General features: G+C 41.5%; 1 protein-coding gene across 3 annotated transcripts in view; it reads left to right on the top strand.

Moving 5' to 3' along the window:
- The window catches only part of LOC147014205 (protein WWC2-like), a 145,849-nt gene that overhangs the window by 51,085 nt on the left and 70,394 nt on the right, over nucleotides 1-24,370 (top strand). For 2 of the 3 annotated variants that reach the window (XM_085851974.1, XM_085851972.1), the window contains 7 exons: nucleotides 4,998-5,198; nucleotides 5,864-5,940; nucleotides 7,370-7,432; nucleotides 9,631-9,710; nucleotides 12,596-12,728; nucleotides 19,856-19,999; nucleotides 23,585-23,658. In XM_085851974.1, coding sequence (XP_085708100.1) covers nucleotides 4,998-5,198; nucleotides 5,864-5,940; nucleotides 7,370-7,432; nucleotides 9,631-9,710; nucleotides 12,596-12,728; nucleotides 19,856-19,999; nucleotides 23,585-23,658 — 772 coding nt within the window. The remainder of the gene's footprint in view (nucleotides 1-4,997; nucleotides 5,199-5,863; nucleotides 5,941-7,369; nucleotides 7,433-9,630; nucleotides 9,711-12,595; nucleotides 12,729-19,855; nucleotides 20,000-23,584; nucleotides 23,659-24,370) is intronic. The other variant, XM_085851973.1, reaches the window with a different exon arrangement.

The raw sequence follows: 24,370 nt of genomic DNA, 5'->3' as shown, positions 1-24,370 counted from the left end.
AAACCTCCGTCAGTGCACATGCCATTTTGTTTCTGTTTTGGTACTTTCTCAAGTTTCCTTAATTGAGTGGTTCATTTGTGCATATCATGCTCACTCAGCAGATTGAGCTATCGTTACAAGCTGAAGGGGTCTGATCTTGTGAGTGATATGACATTCATTTTGAATGTAGAATGTAAATGTATAAAATTTCCTTAATGTGCTTGTTGTACGAGATCCGAGCATACTTTTGACTTGTCGGTGTTTTATTCTCTCCTGAAGTTACCATGCAGAAAGTAAAAGACAAGCAAGTGTAAAATACATGGGAATGCGGTCATTGTTGCTGACAGCGGCCTGCACGGTTCTTTGTGAATGAAAATTGATTATGCCTGGATTTATTGACCGGACATTATTAGTCGTTTGTAAATATGGGATAAATGTTTCATGTACAACTTAAAGATGCATTGTTGGAGGGTCGAGAGGGTGCTCCCACTTTTGGCACTTCCTTTATCACTCACCGGCAGCGCTGATTGTTGTGAGACCATCCTGAGTAAATATTTACCTTGTCTGCGAGCGCAGATGTGTTGATGGCACTCGCCCTCCACCGGACGTTCTGATGACCGTTTGTCCTACGGTACATAATTTGTTTGGGTAGTCGATTGCAGTTCTCGGATTGTAGCGAGACAACCGCTCGTGACATTATCACCCCACTGCACTGTTTTCTGGAAGGTTTAAATTGTTTGTATTGTGAGATGTTTTTTGGAAAGAGCACCCTGGGTGGAGAGGGATGATGTGGAGATTGTGTTCGAAGCCACAGTTTCCATGAGGCAATTGACACGTCACCAGAGTTTCCCATAATAAGCATGAGAGTCCTATTTCAACAGATGCCTCTTCAAGTACTAGTGAGTCTGACGGTTTTGTGGGAAAGTGATATTTTTTTTTCCCTGCTTTTGAAACCATCAAGAATGAGGAAAATTCGGTGTATTTTCAAATTTGATTCACTGGAATTTTAAATGCTCGACATTTTCAATATGTTATTGATTTGCCTGGAAAATTCCTGGAATTCGCACCAGTTTATGTTCAGATGGGTGACAATCACGTGATTGTGTTAATCATTTGAGAATAATCTGGGATTTGCCGAGAGAAATCCCCTTCACGTTATGGATGGCTCGATGGACTCTATGTGGCACTAATGTCACCCGACTTCACTTCCTCGCTGTTCAATGCTATAAACTTCAGAAATCCGCAAAGGGCACTTTGAGTTAAGACTATCAATGGCCGATTCTTTATTGAGTGACTCCATAATCCCTGCACTAATTGCCATGATCTTGATTCACAAAACATGCTTGATGCACATGTCGTTTTCAGGATTCCAGCCTTTTGCCCCATGTGATATGAAGCCTTTTGGAGATAGTTTTCAGTAAGACATGGCATCGCATTATAGCGATGCGATCAAAGGAATGTACTGTCATAAATAAACAAGAAACCACCCGGTTACAAGCAGTGCACAAGGAAATTTGCTTATCGACAACAATTATGGAAGAAAATTGGGAGAATGGGAGAAAGATGTAGATGGGAGAAAGCAAAGGAGCAGAGCTTTTGTGTCTCTCTGTGTGTATTTGTAGAGCTGCCCGTTCATAATTGCATCCCTTGTGCAGCCTACCTTCATGATTTTACCACTTACAAACACGGGTACTGTTCGAATATTGATCAGCGAGTAATGCTATGGGTCGTCGGCATCATAAAAACTCCAGCTCCGTTTTCAGCATCGTAAACCTCACTGCTAAGGCCAGAAACTATCGGTAAACTAGAAGTAAGCCAAATGTACTATTCGGAATAAAGGCCGATGAATACATGTTAACATGGCAGTCTGGATAGTATTTGGCAAGAAAAGTGAACTTTTGAACTTTTATTAGCTTACGAGGACTTCATTCGCAGCTCGTTGGGACACTGCTTTGCCCTTTGGGCTGGCATTCGAGCCTCACACCTTGCACTTCTTGATACCATGGAAACCAAGGCCCTCAAAATCATTGGAATCTGCCATGATGAAGCCGAGTATCTGGGCCTGTCACTCTCAAATATTAGACAAGTTGCTGACCTCTCTGTCTTCGACCGCCTCCTTTATATTATGGTATTGCACGCTCTGCCATTTCCTTGCTCTGTCCCCTTCCAAGTTTCTGCAAGGTGTATGTGCTCTGCTGGTAAACCACTTCTGGTGAAACTCCCATAATCCAGGCTCAATGCTCACCTACACACATTTGTTCCTCTTTGGTCTCACCTGTGCAACGAGGTTCCTCAATGAGTTTTCTATTCAATTCCATTCTTTCCTCCAGGGATTTAAGATGGCTGTTCACCATGTACTTATTTGAATGCTTAATGATGTTTTTGCCATATTATTTTTTTCTCTCTCTTTACCGTAGCGAGGCTCATGGAAGGGCAAGGTAGAACTAACAGCCGGACAGATATCAAGCGACTGGACAAAAAAAGAAAAGGGGAGGAAACGCTGAACCTAGGATGTAAGATTGTTGGGTTAGGAAAGGTTAATGGGAGTTATAAAGATCATAGGTCAGAAATGGGGGGGGGAAGGGATGGCACTGCACTGCTTGCTTAAAGTCTTGGAGGGAACAGTGAGGGAGAACAGCTTCTGGAAAAATGGTTGCGTAGATGGGAGAAGTGAGGAATAAAACGGTGGATGTGTCCATACAGCCTGAATTTTGGAAGCTTGATCAGGACTGGGTTCGTCGAAGAATGCATACTTCCTGGAATGAATAGGGAGGGTCTAAGGACTGAGAGAATACGGAGCAATATCAGAGAATAGATGGTAGAAAACGGAATACTCAGGTTAAAAACCAGGCATCGGACATTTTATCGCTCCATACCTGAGACCACTCTGGATTTTTGTTTTTTAGCCGCCGTTGGACTTGATCCAAAACGGGGCCTTATGGATTTGGCCTCCATATTTGTGTGCGTGCATCCGCAACCATATCTCGGACATGTATGGGCTAATTTTATCCGTACTCGTGCATAGGTATACCATCATGTGTTGACTTTTTGCCATCATTTTGTTTCGCGATGCATTCAGAGATGGCCGACTGGCAGCTATTTTAGTTGTAGAAAAAAAAACCCCCTGGTATCGAACACGTCGTCAACCATTTCTCAGACATGCATTTATCGATCTTGTTCGAACGTGACACCCGGATAATAAACGATGGCTTGCATATGTATGTCGTTGTTTTTTTTTTTGCGAGATCAGATTCAATATGGCCGACTGGCAGCCATTTTGTTAGTTAAATGTGTCCCAAAGCATTTCTCAGACATGCTTGGTCCGATTTTTGTTCAAACTTGGCACAAGCACAGTACATGATGGCTTGCATGTTCCCCTCACTTTATTTTGCAATCTGATCAAAGGTGGCTGACTGGTAGACTGGTGGCTATTTTATTTTAACATAAATATGGGTTGGCCCTTTACCTCCATACATCAAAATTACTAAAACAATTGGGGCTCTGACATTTTATGTCTTTTTATTTTTATTTTTTACTTGTTTATTCTGGATTTTACATTTTTGCCCCATCAACATCATCTCTTGTGTCCCTCTTCATTCTCTCACCACTGGTGTTATAAGCTTTTGCCTGTAACAACCATATGCAGTGAATGCTAAATGCAAATGCATGATATAATTTATCCCTTTGCCAAGCATTCTTACCATGTTCAATTTTCTCGACTTCATGCAAAAAGATCACCTTACATACCTAGCAAAGCTAATGATCATGTTTACCTCGGAATGAGGTGCACCTTAATGAGCCGTTGGCTTGTTTGTTCGCTGTGGCTCTTTGACCGCCCTGTTACCACCAAACTACCTGCGATGTGTGAGCTTGCATACTCTGTGCATCGGCCTCATTCTGGGAGATTCCAATAATTTTGAGAGTTTTTAGATTCTACAGAATCCATTGGAGACAGATGTGATGCTCGTGTGCAAACCCATGGCAGAGAGCAGCACTCCATTGAGATATGGACAAAGGCCCTGTCGACTGTGAGTAGCTCTTATTTTCCAAGGAAAGGCTTGGATCGACAGGGGATGCCCAGTCTGCATCTAGTTTTGGAGGCCAGCTTCGTTATGCCAACCCAGGTTAAGGGTCATGGCTGATTGTGCAGCTTAAACGTTCAACAGACTAAACCTCTTTCTGTGGACGACCAAGGAGATAGGTAGGTGGGTTCATTGGATAATCCTTCCAGAGTGATCCAGTAAGACTGAGATTTTTCAGCATTGAAGGACATCTTCCATTTAGCAGACCAGTGTCTACTCATTTCCAGATCAACTGAGAGAGGGCGAAGTGAGGGAGAAGATGGGACAGGGTTGGGTGATTGAGAAGATGGGAGAGGGTATGGCAAAGGAGAATGTAGGACAGGGTAGGTGATGGGGAAGATGGGAGAGAGATGGAGGGTGAGGGGAAGTCAGATTAGAGGGGTGGGTTGATGGCTATGCAGAAAGAGGGGACATGAAGTGGAGAGATGATGACAAGGGGGACACAGAGAAGGGGTGAGGTTTGAAGGACATGCGCATGGAGGAGATGTGTGGGAGGGTACTGACGTGGAGGAGTTTGACACCGTTAATGGACTGAAGGACAATTGATTGTTGTATGCAGGCAACCTCTGAAAACTAGACTTCTCAAGATTCCAAATCTGATGTTTTTGGATGCAACAGGATAAATTATCATGACATTGGGTGTGGTTAAAATTTGTTTTTGTTTTTTTGAGGTTCACATGTCAATTGTTTTCCTTAACATGAGAAACATATCCAATGGCATAATTTAATTTGGATAGTTTTTTGTGTTGCACTATTGTATTGCATTGTCACCTTGTTAATCAAGCATTATGATCTGCTCGAAGTGTGAATATATTCATATACTGTATTTTCATTTTCAGATGTGTTTAGTCTTGTGTAATATGCATTAAAGCAGGTTTAATATTTGGTATTGCAAACATAAGATTATATTCCAGGTAGTCACCTTCTTATCCACAGAGCTGACACAAATCGAGGATCCAAGGGCACAGTGGTGTGCTGAGCAGGATCGCATGCTCAAAGAATACCTGGTTGTTGCACGTGATGCACTGGATTCTCGGCAAGAAATACTGCAGGTGAAGCAGCAACGCCTTGCCTTCGCGCAGGAGGAGTTTCGGCAACTCACTGCATGGAGTGACAAATGTGGTTCACAAACCAGTTGTAAGTAATATTTATTTTCCCACTTTCTCTGCCCACGTCATTCTCATCAGCTCTCTGCCTACTAGGTTGCCAGCAGCGTCATGGTCCCCCCCCCCCCCGTCGACAGGGGCTCGCGTGCCGCCCCGTCGGCAGGGGCTCGCGTGCCGCCCCGTCGGCAGGGACCTCTCTGCCTTCCTTCCCTCTCCACACCCCCATCATATTCTCCCCAACGAATTATTTTTGGGTACAGTTTTGATCCACATTTTATAAATATACTTCTTGGTAAACTTCTTAATTTCTCCTTAATGATATTTGCATTTGTATGAAGGAACGAAATGAAAACATTTAAAAACAAGTTTCGGTCCTCAAGTAAAAATAGTTCCACAGGTTAATTATTTTGGTCATTCATAGATTGTTCCTGTACAAATTCCATTTGGTTTTGTAAATGCTTATTCAGGGGAGAAAAAGGGGTGGGGGAGAAATTGGGGTGGGAGGAGGAAAAGGGAGTTGGGGTTGGGAGTAGGTGGTTGGAAATCAACTGTCATCTTTTAGTGGGTGAGTATAAAGTGACTCGTACATCATTTATTGTGCTGGGTATGCAATCTGTTGATGGCTTACTGCTGATAATGTCTCTACTTCATGTTTCCATGATGGTCCTTTAACTTTCTCTTCCTGGAATATTTCAGTACACTCTGGTTCATCTACCAGCAGCAAGTATGACCCAGAGATTCTGAAAGCAGACATTGCAGAAATGAAAGCTCGGGTGAGTTTTCCATATCTATATCGTTGCGTAATTTCTCATGCCATTGAAATTTTGTGTACTGATGAATCGGAGGAATAACTCTGGTTTAAAAAGTAATTTTATTAACATGCATTTTCATGCTTGCAATGTTCTGCATGGCAATCCAGAAATTTGAATCCCTCCAAGCAATTGCTTTGTATTTCTTTTTCTTTTTGTTGTTGTTCAATGTATTGATTGCTTCCCCCGATGCATTACAATGCAACACCACTCTCAGGATGTTCTATTTTTACTTTTGTGTGGTTGAATGGGCAGAGTTTTTTATATATATATATATATATATATATATATATATATATATATATATATATATATATATATATACATAGTCGTAGAAGAGCGAGCACAAGTACACTGAACAGATCAGGATGGAACAGGACAAAAGGAACAGTAGTGAGAGGGAGGGGATACCAACAGTGGGGTTGAAGGACAAAATGGAGGGAGACTTGGACAAACAATGGGGTGGGGAAGAATGGGATGGATAGGATGGATACAGAAGGAAACTTCTTTCCACTCCCCCCCCCCACCCCTCCTCCCTATCACATTAATTTCTCTCTCTCTCTCTCTCTCTCTCTCTCTCTCTCTCTCTCTCTCTCTCTCTCTCTCTCTCTCTCTCTCTCTCTCTCTCTCTCTCTCTCTCTCTCTCTCTCTCTCTCTCTCTCTCTCTCTTTCTCTCTTTCTTTCTTTCTTTCTTTCTTTCTTTCTTTCTTTCTTTCTTTCTTTCTTTCTTTCTTTCTTTCTTTCTTTCTTTCTTTCTTTCTTTCTTTCTTTCTTTCTTTCTTTCTTTCTTTCTTTCTTTCTTTCCCTCTCCTCTTAGTGGGGCAAATTACCATAAGAATTGTGCATTTTGTGAGGAAAGCACCAAATTTGGCACACTAGTAGCCTATCATATTATGAACAGATTTGGATATTGGGCCATCTCAAATTCAGCCGCTGATGGCTGTGGCAGCCATTTTCCACTGCCATCAAAAATTTTGAGATGGCCCAATATCCAAATCTGTTCATAATATGATAGGCTACTAGTGTGCCAAATTTGGTGCTTTCCTCACAAAATGCACAATTGTTATCCTATATTTAGCTAAGTTGCCCCACTATCTCACCCCTCCCCTCACTCCTCTCTCTCTCCATGTAATATACACTTGTAGTATAATATATTACATGTACTGTATGCAATGGATTGTGAAGCTTTGGTTTTTCTTCTTCAGTAGATAGCTTTCTTCACGTGTGCATGAACAAAGTTTGCTAAATAAACTTTAAGTCAAATGACTAAAACCAAAAATATAAACTTTAAAATCAACTTTTTAGAAAGGTTAATGCACATTTATTTCAATACTTTTCATATGTTATTAGGAATCTCGTTTGCATTTAATTTAAGCTTGAGGTAAACTTTCAGGAATTTCACAACTCAAGGACATTGATCAAACATAGAGGAAGAAAGATGATGCAACGCCAATTGGTAGGTAAGATCCAATGTGCCAATCTTCTGGTGAGGTCACCAGTACTTTTTATGCCTCTGTTGATGAAGTCCGCCGGTGGCATTATGTTTTCGGGTTGTCCGTCCGTATGTCCGTCCATGCGAATTTTCTCAGTTTTCTATACATCCACTTATCCGATTGACCCCAAATTTTCACCATAGATGCGAATACTCATGCAAAATGTTTTAATGATAATTATGATGTCATTGGTTATGTGGTTTGGCAACCATATTGTTTTTAACATGAAAACCTTCAAAAAATTTCTTCTCCTGAACGGATCGAACCGAAACTTTACAGGTATGATTGCCTATACATGAGGAACAAAAAGTTCTCCACTTATGATGTCATAGGTCACATGGTTTGGCAGCTATGATTTTTTTGAAGAATAAACTTTTCTTCCCCAGAACGGCTTGACAGATCGAGGGGAAACTTCACCCACATGTTCCCCAAGCCTTGGGGATACCAGTTTGTTCACAAATAATTAATAGGTCACACAGTCTGGCAGCCATATTGGATATGAATGAAAATCTTTTTAAAATTCTTCCTCTTGAACTGCTTCATCAATCAACTTGAAACGTCACATTTATGATGTCGTAATCACAGGAATATATGTTTTAAATTTCAACCTGATCAGATGCATGGGCTGGCAGCCAGAATTATTTATTATTTTTAATTTGAGTTCAGGGGTTGAAATCAAACTTCGTACAAGTATATATAATGATGTAATAAGCCATATCTCACGACGTCGAAGAGTGCCTTTCTTGTTTGGTATGTTTTTGATGCTCTCACCAGTTAAGTTGGAAGGGGGATTTGTGTGGCAAACAGGAGTGTTGCATAATCTAACTGCCATTCTTCCCTTGGATAACAAGTCATTTTGATGTATACTTAATATAAGGTCGAACGATACTCAGAATTAAGTGAGGATCTTTCAAACTTTAATGTTGTTGGTTGTTTTAAAGTGTATTTAGAAACACCAATTATAGGGGTGAGTCTCGAGTTTGCAAACTAAAGGTTGGGTGATGTGGTTGTCGATCCATCATTCCTGCCAGACCTCTGCTCCCAATGGACGGAATACATTGAGAATCTTTTATATTAACTTTGCAGCCCAATAAACTGACCACATACCAACACTAGTGGCTTGTGCTCCGGCAGGTAACAGGGAGAGGAGTGAGATGTATATTTATTTATTATCCATTAAAAATTATCTATATGAATAACCCATATTCCCAGATTAACACAGAATCGAGTAGGCAGTGTGCCACTTCGTCAGTGTCTTGTCCATAAAGGAGCCACCAAACTGAGAATATGAGAAGCCATGATTTTGCTGACATTGTCTACCAAGCCTTAGCTGGAGGTATCCAAGGGAAGACTCAGGATCTCAGGATGTAGCCAGTGTTTCTCACTCTTAAAGAAGTCCACAACGTTCTTCTGACTTTGTAGTGAAATGATTTGGGAGTTGGGGGAGGCTTTGGTTTTGTGCCGCAACATCAATGCAGTCAAGTTGTTTCTGACAAACACCGAAATGTCAGTTGCGTCACCAAACCTTTCCATTTGGTAAGTCGTGTTTCCAAGGCTTCTACTAACCCTTCCCAATGCATTGCTTGTCTCCCAATATATACCGCAATCTACTTAACACTAACGAAAGTCGAAGATAGTTGTGGTCGTTCTGATAGTGACATCAGACATGGCCCATCCCTCAACGTTTGGCTTTTCATGAGAATAAGATGACAGATTGACATGAATTGTGAGTGAAGAAAGAAATGGGGATGGTGAAATAGCTGTTACATGTAGGATGAAATCCATCATTATTATACTCACCATGAGTTTGGCCTTCAGAGTCGATCCCAAATTGTAGATAGGATGACTGAAAACTGCTGTGGAACTTCCCAAGATAATGAAGCCTGTGTTGGTGAAGTAAACCAGTGAGGCTTTACATGATCAACAAGCTGGTCCTATCTGCGTTAGAAACCATCCTCTTTTTCTCATCAGGTGCATTTTGTAGAGAAGTGCCCACCAGATAAGAAAAAGCACACTGCTGTAAGTTTGGGCAGGGGCGATGTCAATGTCATTTCAGCCTCAGCACAGTCATTTTGTGGGGGATAAATGCCTAATGTGTTTCAGAACAAAAGAAAAAAATGGTTATCTGTACTCTTAAGCAGAGTGTTTGGCCCTGTTGTAGGTGTGTCAACTCAAGCGGGAGCTGGAAAGCATGAAGCAGGAATTGTATTACAAGCAACAAGGCTTTGAAACTCTTCAGGAGTAAGTTCATCATCTGTTCTTATGCTTTTCTTTGCAAAGGTGTCTTGACCATATTTGTGCCTTCCTTGAGATTCACACATTTCTCCTTTCCTTGGTCTGAAAACAAATGTACAGCACAGTAAAAGATGGCTGACATTTCAACAGAGTTCGTTTTCACTCGAAATTTTCACCAAAAATGTTAATTTATTTGAATGGAATGAAATGTATCGATGTACTATTCCGTTTGGTTGTTTCCTTGTGTGTTTAAACTTATATGAGCAACAAGAAAACTAATTATTATGTTTGTTATGTAGCAGGTGAAGCCTGGTGTTGGCTTAGTGGTTAGGGTGGCGGCTTGGGATCCCAGGGTCCTGAGTTCAAGCCCCGTTGGCTGCTGAATTAACACCAGGGGGTTGACTCAGCCTGTCATCCTTCCGAGGTCGACGAAATGAGTGCCAGTGTACTGGTCCCGGTGTATGCCCTGGTTAGAATAGGTGTACCATATCCCTGTGTGTCGTAAGAAGCGACCAGGGTTGGCGTCAGGAAGGGCATCCGGCCATAAAAACATTGCCTCAAGAAAAAGCCAAACCCCTGCACAGCAGGGAAAAATGGCTGTAAAAACGGTTATGTAGCAGGTGATTGATTGGTATTACAGTTTCAGTACTTGCCTCAAATGTCGTGTTTATGGTGTCCATTATGTCCTGTGTTTTCCATGGGATTTCATGGAATCTTCTCTCTGAATCTCAGATAGTGCATGTACAAAAATACAAGTGTTGAAATATAAAGATGGTGCATACTTGAAATGGGAACAAAATGATTCTTTGGATTTGAACATTATTATTACTATTATTATTATGATTATTATTATTATTTCGGACACAGCCTGGGTCTGCATCATTACTGAGAACACGGCTGTGCCGCTGATGCAGTACGCAGTACCCCCCCCCCCGTTTCCAGTAAGCTGGTTCTCATTTTGCCAACCTCAGATGGATGACAGACTGAGTCAACCAACCTGATGTTATTTAACAGCACAACAGGGGCTCAAACTCAAGACCCTATCATCTTAAGCCAGCCACCTTAACCATCAAGCCAACACCAGGCTTAGTTTAAACATAATTGAAATTTACATACATGTGTATACACAGTATATATCGACTGTATGTACGTGTGTGTTTTTGTATATATATATATATATATATATATATATATATATATATATATATACATACATATATACATACATATATATATATATATATATATGTATGTATGTATATATATATGTATGTATATATATATATATATATATATATATATATATATATATGTATGTATATATATATATATATATATGTATATATATATATATATATATATATATATATATACAGTAATCACCCATTAATTGCAGGGGTTACGTTCCAAACCCCCCCCCCCCCGCGAGAAGTGAAAATCCGCGATGAATGGATGCCTCCCAAAAAATCGACTCGTCTGGTCTGGTCGGCTTGGAAATGATCGGGTTCGAGGTGCCGGAGATCGACTCGTCTGGTCTGGTTGGCTTGGCAATGATCGGGTTCGAGGTGCCGGAGATCGACTCGTCTGGTCTGGTTGGCTTGGCAATGATCGGGTTCGAGGTGCCGGAGATCGACTCGTCTGGTCTGGTCGGCTTGGAAATGATCGGGTTTGAGGTGCCGGAGATCGACTCGTCTGGTCTGGTCTGGTCGGCTTGGCAATGATCGGGTTCGAGGTGCCGGAGATCGACTCGTCTGGTCTGGTCTGGTCGGCTTGGCAATGATCGGGTTCGAGGTGCCAGAGATCGACTTTTCTGGTCGGTTTGGCTGTGCTCGTCCAACCGCAACAAACCTTTTTCCTTCCCGAAGCATATATCGAGCACCTTAACCTTCTCCTGGAGCGTCAGGACCTTCCTCTGGCGCTTCGGTTCCTTGCCAGAAGCCTTAGAAGGTGCAGGGTATTTGGGCGGCATCGTGGGGCTTGGAGAAAAAACGTACAAAATATTTGAAGTTCACAAGCGAAACTTTGTCTCGTGTGTTGTGTGACTGGTCGAGCACCACGCGTTGTAATTTATTGCTTAAATAATTTATATTTTATATATTATTAATGCGATATACCGGGGGAATCCGCAGAAAAAATTAGTAAGGTTCCAAGGGAAAAGCCGCGATGAACCGGGGGCGCGATAGGCGAACCGCGATATAGCGGGGGATTACTGTGTGTGTGTGTGTATATATACATACATACTATATAGATAATTTTATTTATTTATTTTTAAAGAAGAAGAAGGCACTTCCAACCAAAAGTAAACTTAGATATACTCTGCTAATTTGAGCAAAAGGCAAGATCAGACCCGGTCTCAGGAGACGTTTCACCCACTTCACAGCAGGCTTCATCAGGCCAATAGGGTCTATTCGGTCGACATATGAGGATGCAAAAATATCGGCATAATGGATGAAGTTCTGATGCATTTACAAGTGAAAAACAATTCACTATAATCGCACATATTAAATTAAGTAATGATGTTCATGTATGTATACACTTCCACAATGATGACTGTTTTAAATGCAAATCATTGTTGTCAAAATGAAAACATATTGTTGAAGCAATTATTATTTTTTTTTTTCAAAAAACTCAAAAGTTTAAGTTGTTGCAAACTATAGAAGTGAAATGAAGGAGGTGAATATGGTGTCAGATTTCAGGCTGTGATGTTAGGGTTCGCATTAGCGTTTCATTTTCTCACAAGTTTTTGTGTGACAATTAAATGTCATGAGCTTTTCTTTTACAGTTTGCTGTAAACAGAGTAAAGGAAGGTAAAATCGCTCGGCCTATGTGCTTTCTTTTGTTGTAAAATACCGTTATGGTTCATGACAGTGTATTATTTTTTTACATGCCAGGATTGATCGGAAGATGGGCAATGGCCTGCAGGGTGGATACCAGCTTGATGAAGCTCAAGCGATCTTGCAAGAATTGAAATCCATCCACAAAGCTATTAGCTCTGGTGAAAAAGAAAAACGGCAAATAATGCAGGTAATCCTTCTGTCGAACATGAGCATTTTGTTCTTGCAAAAACATTTCACTGCAATTAGCAGCAACACTCAGAGCATTTATAACTAAAACGGCACTCTTTGAAATCGTGACGTCGACAGATGTGCTAACGCCCGCATGATTATTGAAGACTTGTGTTAAAAATATGGCTGCCGAACCATGTGACCGACGATGTCATCAATTCCACCCCATACAATTTATCCTGATATGACCCTTTAACATTTTCATACTGATCGGATAAAGTCATAATTATGACGTCATACCAGAGCCACCTCTGACCATTAAAAAAATGGGGGCAATACCCTGAGGCGCTCACCTGGTAGTGGCTGGATAAGAAAACTAGGGAACTCGTGGTTGGTGTGGATGACCCACAAAATATGTAATGATGAAGGAAGCAAATACCTATGTATTTTTCTTTTAAATTGCATGACCAAACTTTGGTACATCACGTGTAATGAAGGTTGTAGTCAAGTTTCATCAGAATTGCATGTGTAGTTTCTGAGAATAAAGCAAATACCTATTTTGGGGGGTAAAACCCCATAGACCCCTCAGACCCTGATTTTTATGAATGGCGTGACCAAACTTTGTTACATCACAGGTAATGAAGGTTGTAGTCAAGTTTCATCAGAATTGCATGTGTAGTTTCTGAGAATAAAGCAAATACCTATTTTGGGGGGTAAAACCCCATAGACCCCTCAGACCCTGATTTTTATGAATGGCGTGACCAAACTTTGGTACATCACGTGTAATGAAGGTTGTAGTCAAGTTTCATCTGAACTGCATGTGTAGTTTCTGAGAATAAAGCAAATGCCTATTTTGGGGGGTAACCCCCATAGACCCCTTTCAGGCCTGATTTTATTTTATTTTAAATATGTATTCTGTGAGCAAACTTTGGTACATCCTGGGTTCTGAAGTTTGTGGCCAAGTTTCAGCGAAAGCGTGTATGTAGTTTCAGAGAAGTTGCAAGTGTTTACGGACGGATGGACTGATTGACTGCGGCCATCCCATAAGCTCCCTGGAACTATGTTCCAGGTAAGTTAAAAATCACATTTATTTTCTACGGGGAGTACTTGCCACTTACCAAGTTTCATTTTTTTTCCCATGCAGTAGTTTCGGAGATAGAGGTCCAAAGTTTTTACTTATTTCCAACATTGCTGCCGCACCCCGTGACCTATGATCTCATATTTATCACAACATTCTAAATAAGTAGTCACACCTGTGGTAAAAAATTTGTGTCAATTGGATAAGTTGTTTCAGAGAAAACAGAGAAAATTAGCATGGACGTACAGTTGGACGGAAAACCTGTAAACATAATGCCTCCGGCGACTTCGTCAGCAGAGGCATAACCAGAGAGTTGGTGTCAAAGCCACCCAATGCTCGCCTGTTTATACATTTATCGTTTTTAAAAGACTAGTCTAATAATATTTTTTATAAAGCATTGCAGTGAAGTCTGATCCAAATAATTTTAAAGCAATATATGTATTTGTATATTGTAATCAGTAAAAAAAATAGTGTGGTAGATAAAAACATTAGAAAGGAAATAACTTGCACCAAAAACTTTAACATTTTCATGCTCACGCTGACGCTCATGCCGGGGGTATCGCTATAGCTCTGTTCTTCGAACAGGCGAGCTAAAAATGTCTGCTGATGTGGAAAAGCTTATGAAGCACACTAGTTTAATTCCATGATACCATCTTGGTGTTTTATGATCTGGGATGAACAACTTATAGGTTGGAGACTTAATATTTGAGTAGGAAGAATACACCACCCACAAATGCAGTTGCCCATCGGTAAGGCTCATCACGTCCGACGTTTTAAGCTCCGAGTGGTCTTCAGTTGGGGATAGCACAGGCAATTTGTGCCAAATGTTATATCTTGTTATGTGTTGGGGTTTTGTTTGGGGGGGGGGTTGGGGGTCAGTTATTATAATTGAGTTTTCAATCCTGTTTGTGTTTGCAGAGTTTTCGGACTTTTAACCCTGTATATGGGATATGTGAGTCAGGATAAGTGATCCTGTTTGTGTGTCATTGCAACCTTTAGTGGTTAGAGAGGGTTAAGGATGTCCTGTCATGTCTCGCATGTCGATCTGGCGAGGCTGGGCAAGTGAGGAGGGGGTGATTGTGGCATTTTTCATCCCACCCACAAAGGGAGAGGGCAGGCCTTGGGCACCTTGGCTGATGATTGTCCCATTATGAGCAAGGCAGAGACTTGCCGCAGGGAAGGGGTAAAAGAACCATCAGGCACAGACTTTTTAGTTTTTCTGGAATTGGAATTCCAGATAAGGTATTGTCATTGTGCTCTCTCTGTCTGTCTGTCTGTCTGTCTGTCTGTCTGTCTGTCTGACATCTGTCTCCTATTTTGACTTCTCCGGACCGCTGGTCCGATCCAGCTGAAATTTGGCGGCGAGGTTCCACTCCTGACTGGTAACAGGGTTTGCAAAGCTCGTTCCGGTCATGTGACTTTAAATATGTAAAAATGGTGGACTTAGTAAATTCCTTCAAAAATTTTTTTTTCTCCTGACACACCAGTGAGAATGCTACCAAATTTGGGTTGAAACATTAGGCCAGAGCCCAGATAAGCTACAGGTCCAGTGGTGCTATTTTTTATTATTATTATTATTATTATTGTTTTTTTTAAATACATCCTCGAGGCTTGTGGAAGAGCTTACACACTGAATGGATCAGGACGTAACAGACAAAACCAGGATGTAAAAAACACATGCATGGGGTGGACAAGACGGATAAAGAATGAAACTCCAAGGAGGGAAAGCTGGCAAATTGGAAGAGGAAGGGACTTGGTTGGGGATACGAAGGGTAGAAAAGATAATGGTTTTAGATTGGGGATGATCTGAGACGAACAGCTGTTTTGAAGACCTGGAGGGAAGAATGAGATTGAAGAGAATGTGGAAGTTGATTTCACAGGTGGCAGAAAAGAGAAACATCTGAGTGGAGGTGATCAGTAATCCTGGATTGAGGTGATATTACCAGAGGGGTTTGTGTTGGACCGTATGAGGGATTTATAAACCTGGAGGGGACAAAGCACGGAAAGAGCAGAGCGTCCAAGCCCAGGAAGGATGCTGTAGAAGACAGAGACACCGCCGAACTGTCTGTGATGACGAAGTGATATGCCCATAGACTCGACTTCGTCGTTGGAGATTCCAATAATCTTCAAGGCCTTGTTTTCCACAGCATCAAACTGTGCAAGATGAGGCAGGGGAGCCAGCCCAGAGGGTAGAGTGGTACTCCATCATCCTGCAGATGAAGACCTTCTAGGTGGATAGGAATTCAGGTGTGTCAAGGAAGAACTTTGTACAATGGAGGATGCCCAGTTGCAGCTGACTTTGGAGGCCAACTTTGAAATGTGGTTTGCCAACGAAAGATAATACCTGAGAGTAAGATGCAGGAGTTTGAATGGCTGAACTTCCTCAAGAGGATTTTTATGAAAGTAGAAAGGAAGATTTGCCAGACGGTCCTTTCGGAGAGAGATGGTGAGAGTGTGAGATTTGTTGGGATTGAAAGACATATTCCAAGTGTTTGAGCAGCTTGTGATGTTTTTTTTTTTCCAAGGTCTGAAAAGGAGGAAGAGGTTCTGGCCTGCCTGTCTGAACGATGAGGGATGTCACGGCGGAGGGAGGAGTCATCAGCAAATAGATAAAGTGGATTTTCCAGAGAGTCAGGGAGATCATTGATGGAGATCAGGAATAGGTCCAGATCAGGTCCAGAACATGGACTTGGGGCACTCCAGCCTTGACAGGGAGAGGAGATGAAAGGATTCCATTGAGTGCCACATGTTAGCTATGAGAGTTGAGGAAGTCAGTTAGCCATGTGTGGAGTTAACCTTTGATGCCATTGGCAGATAGTTTGGAGCATAAGGCAGGATGGCAGACTATCCACAGTACGCAATATCTCCAGAGAGACGGCCCTGATCTCGTGCCTGAGATTGAGGACCTTCATCCATTGTTGGGTGAGTAGAAGCAGCATGTCTAAGGTGTAGTGACCTGGTCTGAACCCAAAACGGTGATCTGAGATGAGGTTGTTGGAGAACATGAAGGATTACACATCCACTGTGATGATGGATTCCATGGCCTTGCTGATGATTGGAAGTAAGCTGATAGTTCTGTCGTTAAGGAGATCAGTTTTTGCACCTTTTTATTGGAATGCAGTGATGTTGGTGGATTTCCAAGCATATGGAAGATGACTTGGCCAAAGTGACAGGGAGAAAAGGGGGCAGAGAAAGAATGTGAAAGAGCAGCGGAGAAAGTTTTAAGAATATGTGAGTTGATGCCGTCCGATTCAGTAGCAGAGTCAGAGTCGAGGGTTGTAAGAACCTTCTCCACATTCTCAGGAACAAAAGACACAGAGTCAAGGGGCAGTTAGGTATGACAGGGAAGTATGATTACCAAGAGTGAGGGGTTGGGGACACAATTTTAAGCAAACACCGAAATGAGGCATTCAGCCATCTCACGAGCGGAGTCGGCTGTGGTGCCATTTGAAGAGAGAGAAGGGATGGAAGGGTGGCACACTCCAAAGATGGACTGAACAAGGTGCCTCCAGGTTTTAGAGGGGCGAGATAAGTTTGAAAGGTCATTCTTGAGGTTGGAAAGTTGTTTGTTTTCTGGCTCTCCTGAGATTGGCCAAATACTTGTTGTGGACTTTTTGGAATGCACTGAGATTGGCTTCGGTGGCATTTGCCTTCCAGGAAGAGAAGGCAAGCTGTTTCAGAGAAACTGCCTCCCCACAGGATTCAGTGTACCATGGGTAGGATAATGGAACACTAGATGGGATGAATCTGTGCATGAGAGAGAGCAGGTTTCTGTGAAAGCATTCCCAAGCTGAGTTGCTCTGAAACCCAAGACATACATAGTTGGTTCTGCACATGTGACTCAGCCATTTTGCTGTCAGCACTGTACTGTTCCACTACTGGGCAAAACTCTACCAACTACCTGTTCAAATACTCTTGCCTCCTCTCAAAGCCTGTTTTGCTGCCGACCAACCAGGACGGATTGCCTGCTATTTCCCTCACTCGCCCAGTTCAGTGTGAATATGGTCGTTGTCTGTGTTTGCACATTATGGGAGATTAGTTATTTCACTGTTGTACAAGTTATCGTGTCTTCATGTGGGATCGCTGTGGTTGTCTGTCTCATGATAATTAAATTATTTGTTTATTTGTAAGCCTCCATGCGTGCCTATCGGGTCTTGCCATTCTATTCCGAGCAAACGTTTTTGGCTTTGTTGAGAATGTTGTGGTTTTTATTTATATATTTTATTGAGAATCAAATTTGGTTCATTTCCACAGTTGATAACCGACATGGTTTCGACGTTTTTCAGAGTGCAAAGTGTATTTTGCAACTAAATTGCCTTGAGCATTGTCATTTGCAGAGTTGATCTCTGGCATGTAGAGTTCCCATCTGTAATCACTCGGGGTTATGGGTGGGAGGTGTACACACGGAAATATTCTCCTTATAGGAGGGATGGCGGGGGGGGGGGGTAGAGGAAAAGGAAGTAGTGGGGGTGAAGTGCATCACGTGCCATTGCGTCCCCATGAGATGCTGAGACCAACGTCAACAATTGTCTTCGCCTCACCATCTGTGACATTATAGTGACTGTGATTGGTTTTGCACATACATAGCTGGGTGTTTCAGTTTGCGTGATGAGGAAGGGGGGAGTGAGGTTGGTACCTGCCAGGAATAGAACCGGTGAATGTTTCATGCCATGCCTGTTGCCATGACATGTCTGTTTGTTTGAGCCATGCGTATAGCCTCCAGATTTTATGAGCAATGATCACACACACACACACACACACACACACACACACACACACACACACACACACACACACACACACACACACACACACACACACACACACACACACACACACACACACACACACACACACACACACACACACACACACACACACACACACACACACACACACACACACACACATACACATACACATACACATACACATACACATACACATACACATACACATACACATACACACACACACACACATACACACACACACACATACACACACACATACACACACACATACACACACACATACACATACACATACACATACACATACACATACACATACACATACACATACACATACACATACACATACACATACACATACACACACACCTTGCTCGAGGTTGTGCCTTTTCTTATAATATCTCGCAAAATGGTGAAAACAACTTTTTTTTTTTACCTTCACATTCTGCGAAAGGTTATGTTTTGGTCGGCGTGTATTTATTTATTTATTTATTTGTAATCTTGTGATTCGTATAACTCAAAAGTATTAAACCGAATTGCATGAAATTTGGTGGGATGATTGGTTATTAGCCAGGAAGCATTCGATTAGATTTTGGGATCGTTCGGGTCAAACGTCAAGGTCATGAAAAGGTCAAAATCGTCTTTTTACGATAACACGGTCAATTTTTATTCAATTTGCATGCAACTCACGCCAAAATGTTCAGAATTCAATGCCTCATCTTGTGATATGCAATATGACACAATGACGCCCATGCTCTTGTTACCGGTTAGGGGTCAAAGGTCAGGGGGGGTCATGACCTTGAAAAATATGTGGTTTTTGTCATAACGCGGTCAATTCTTGTCCGCTTTACATGAACCCAGCACCAAAATGTTCAGAATTTAATGCCCAATCTTGTGACACAATGACGTCATAACACATGTCACTGGTTGGGGTAAAATGTCGGGGGGGGGGGTCACGCCCTTGAAAAATATGCGGTTTTCGGCATAACTCAGTCAATTCTTATTCGATTTGCATGAAACCAGCATCAAACGAGATTGCCTTCTCTTGTTGAAACGTTGTATTCACCGAGCTTGCGAGTGAAGACTCGCCAAAACGACGTGAGTTGATTGTTGTTTAGTCCGTAGCCCCTGAAAGTCGGGGGGGGGGGTCATGACATTATAGATATGTGGTTTGTGTCATAAGACCATTCATATGAAACCAGTTCCCCACACTCATACCAAGAACAAAAAAAGTAGTGGCGGCGAAGGTATGCGCTCTATGAGTGCCCGTTCTAGTTTAATACCTGTTTTCACTTTTTAAATCTTCTCACCCAGAATCTTGCACAACTGAAAGATGGCTTTCAGATGAATGATCGCCACATGAAGCTGAGTGAAAGCCATTTATCTCTCAACCACCTGAACCTGTCCCTTTCAAGACCTTGTCTGGACACAGGCTCACAGACAGAGATTACCGGTGATGTAAGCAGCTCCTTTTCCAAATACTTTTTAAAGTTAATTTCAAACAAATTATAAATGGAAAACAATTGCCCTTGACTACTGTGTGAAAGATGAATGAAGTGAAAGGAGAAATGAAATGAACAGTTTAGCACAGCCAATGTAATGAATATTTCCAGAATTTTCAGAATATTTTTCTGGAGTAAAAATGCAAGGACACAATGCATGAATTTAAGTTGAAGGTTAAACTTTCGTTATTCAGATTTTTTTTATTTACAGTTTATAAGAACCACAAAAATGCTCTAAACACAAATGGCTTTAGTGACAACTTCACTTGGTCATTGTTGTATGGCACATAGATGCTGGTTTGCATCATTGCTGGGATCAAAAGCTGTGCCACTAATGCAGTGCTCCCTGGAGATTAAAGCAGGAACTTGGAATAAGGCAGGTTGCTGTAACTCGCCCACTTTGTTGAAAGATAACGTGGGATATTTGGCATCCACTAACTAATGAGATATTTGATGGCCACCATCAAACTCTTTCCGCAGTGCTCTGGAACAGCTTGCTGCAACAACATTGTTATTGATACTATTGAGGTTCTGTATTTCTATTTGGACTGTATTCTCAATCTTTTGTTTTTGAGGGTCGTCATGAAAGTTCTGTCACCCCGCTTGTAACTTTTCATTTAAGTTTTGGTGTTCACAAGATTATATGTACAGTATACTGTCTAATTATGTATTGATTTGTTTGGAAAATATCCAGTTTCTCATGCTCGTTGTTTGTTTGTTTGCTTGTTTGTTTTTAAATAATGGTATCTTGGATCAAGGATATAGCCATGGCAGAAAGCTTCACCAAATAAGAGATCTAGACTCTTATTAAATTAATGGGGATGCAGAAAGAAAGTGCACATTGAATTCCCCCAAAAATATGTGTACATGGATATATGTATGGTCTGTGTACAAATAGCTGGCCCATCTCGATGTAATAAGCAGGGACACGTAGCTTAAGCATGTCTTGTTCGAATGTGCACCATTCAGGGATTGGTTTGGTAATAATTAATTGGGGATTAACGTTAAAGAAATTGCATGTATGACTCCTTGTGATGTGGCATGGGGGCTCTGCTCGGCAACGGAGAGGGGGAGGGGTGGGGGGGGCGAAGCTATAGATGCCTCCAGGGGTGGAGCTATGGATGTCTCAAGGGGGGGGGTGGAGTTTTGTCCAGATAGAGCGAGGGGAGGAGCCTCTAAGTCAAGTGGGTGCGGTGCGTTTGGAAGGACCGTAAACTCTGAGGAGTGCTGTGTGGATGAAATTGTCCTGCTTGCCTGCCTTTGTTCTGTTCCTGATCCATCGTTTTTGCCTTGTCCCGTTCATCGACCTTCTCATCGACTCATCAACTGCTCATCTGCCAGCAGCTGAAGCCACCCGGTTCTTGTTACCTTTCCCCATCCGTGATTGACTCTGGTGTGTGGCACCATAGGTTTTATTCTCATTCTATATAATTAATTATTTTCGATTCTGTGGTCCCTCGTTTTTTTCCCCATCCCAACCTGCCATCGTATTCCTTCATCAGGTCAATTTTCCACTGGTTTGGTTTTACCAGAGCTCAGGTTTTCATGCACACAAACCCACCATTAATCAAACGCAGTCTGAGGGAGTAATAACGCCAGTTTGGCTCATCTGTCCAGCGTCGGTGTTGATCGGCGTTGATACGACAATGTGTTCCGCATATTCTCAAAGAGGAGCAGAAACTGAACCGGCTTGTTCTGTCACCAGCCTTGTCCTTGTCTTATTTGTAAGGCAACACTTTCTTTGAATAAATCATTCCTGGTGGAGGAAACAGTTGCCATAACTCCAAGCAACCATTGAAGTGTTGTTCAACAGGGTGGAAAGGACTCTTTGCATCCATAAAAGGCCAAACATCAAACATCAAACAATGGAGCATGAAAAGTGTTTCGCATTATGTTTGCGACCACTTTGGAATTTTGCTGAAATTTCATAGTTCCACATTATGTAGCCGTTAATGTAGATTACAACTATATGGTTTTGCATGACCAACTCGGACCTGAGTGCTCACACAATAGGTATTCGACTCTCCCGAACAATGCCATCCACGGTGCTGTACCACATGCACAATGTCAGCAAAATATTAGAGTTTTGGAAGTGTCCAGGTTTGCTCTAACCGTTATATCCACAAGATGCAAGTCCAATGAATTCTACTCGTTCTCCAGAAATGAAAAACTAGCTTCGTTGAAGAATTTTTGGATCTGCTGAAGAGGTGAACATAGCTGCCTCCACTTCGTTAAGGATAGTTCAAAAGGAAGGCTTCTGTGCTGGGAACAAAATGTTGGTTGAACAACTGGATGAAGTGCATTGAAAAGGATACAGACATTGTAGAATAATGCCACATGAATGGAGTTTGGTGTGTGTGTGTGTGTGTGTGTGTGTGTGTGTGTGTGTGTGTGTGTGTGTGTGTGTGTGTGTGTGTGTGTGTGTGTGTGTGTGTGTGTGTGTGTGTGTGTGTGTGTGTGTGTGTGTGTGTGTGTGTGTGAGACGGCATCCTCACAGGGTTCGAACTATCCACCCACGTTTTGATAATTGTTCACGATTAATGGACCAAGCTGTGAAGTTTTCTTATTCACAAAGTTTTGGTCTGAGAGCTCTTTTTAGGATCATCACTGAGCCCTGATCTGCTTTGAGTTCATTCCTTCCTTCTGTATGTCTGTGTGTACAATTTTCATTTTTATTTTCTTCACAATCTTGCATTTCCTCTATGCTACACTGCATTTATAAATCTTATGTCCAATCGATGAAAGTATTTAGAATTTCCTGAATCTAATTACCCCTTTCTCTGTACATCCTGACTGATGTTGACTGTTCGTTCATTCCTTTCTCATTTCGCCATATTCCCTTGTATCCCAATTCCTTCTTCTCCATAGCTGTGTGAACATCACTCCACTGTCATTCAGCTCTTCCTCAAGCCTTGCTCCATGTAAAATATTTTTATTGTAAGATATGGGCAAGAGAAAAACACTTCTGTCATTTCATGGCTTCTTGAACACAAAACATACCCCTCGGAAACGTGTGACATAATTTATTAACATGATAATTAAGGCATTTCCTTTGGCACCCCCTCCCCCCCCCACTTGAATGCCCAAATGGATAAAGGATAAACACTCCATTCCAGGAGGCTTTTTCAACTTATTTGGAGACTAATGTGTAGTGGAAACAGGCCTTGTATGTACTCGTAACATGGAACTCTGGCATTTGTCTTTGTCATGCCACTGAACTTGATTTGTTTGAGCTGGAATATCTATTGTTCTGAAGTATGAATACCTTGCCTTTTTAAAAAATCTTTTGTTCGAACTGGAATATCTATTTTTCTTAAGTATGAACACCTTGCCTTTTTAAAAAATCTTTTGTTCGAGCTGGAATATCTATTATTCTAAAGTATGAATACCTTGCCTTTTTAAAAAAACTTTTGTTCGAGCTGGAATATCTATTGTTCTAAAGTATGAATACCTTGCCTTTTTAAAAAATCTTTTGTTCGAGCTGGAATATCTATTGTTCTAAAGTATGAATACATTGTCTCTTTTTTATCTTCTTGGACAGTGTTTTGGGACAAGTCAGATGGACCTTGCTGAGAAAGTAAAACTTAACTTGCAATATGATGAAACCAAGAGGAGGTGAGGATACATGCATAAGAATGAGAGATATGATATATGCTTAATATATTGAGGTGAAAATTTATCAGGAGGAAAAGATGCAATTTAACTGCAGGTATCCAGTAAGAAAAAAAAAGGAAAAAAGTTTTTTTTCATTATCAAAATACTTTTTAGATTCATAATGCAAAATTTTAGTGAATGTGGAAAATACCTCGTATCTATTTATGATGGTTTAATTTGGTTTTGGTTCCTTAAATTATTTAAAATTAAATTTATATTTACTACATTATACCACTTTTGTTAATATATAATTGCACAAACTGTTTGATTTCCTCCTTGCTCGCATTTTAAAGTAGTTTACTGAGCCTTGACTGCAGGGAAATGTGACATGTTAAGAAATCCTGCTTTGTCCACTTTCACCGGTTTCCACTGCAAATGTCAAGTCAGGTTATTATTATCTCTATTATAATACCAAGCTTGCACACTAAAAACTCGTCTCGCCGTCACACGATCCCTATGAAATTGCTGTGGCACTTAGCGGACATGCCGACAATGTTTGGGAAGTCTTGGCGTTCCATAGTACCACTTGCCTTTGGCACAATGCGTATTTTTGTCATTCCCCGTGTACGGTCTGTCGTCTGTTACCAGCTATGTTGTACTGCTATCCCGTGCATGTGCACGGGTATCGCTAGTTGATATTTATAATAACCTTCCGCTTATTATGCACAACCTA

The sequence above is a fragment of the Eptatretus burgeri genome, chromosome 13, assembly GCF_056783735.1.
Source record: "Eptatretus burgeri isolate ZD-2024b chromosome 13, Ebu_testis_v1, whole genome shotgun sequence".
NCBI lineage: Eukaryota > Metazoa > Chordata > Myxini > Myxiniformes > Myxinidae > Eptatretus > Eptatretus burgeri.
This window is presented reverse-complemented; position numbering and strand designations above follow the sequence as displayed.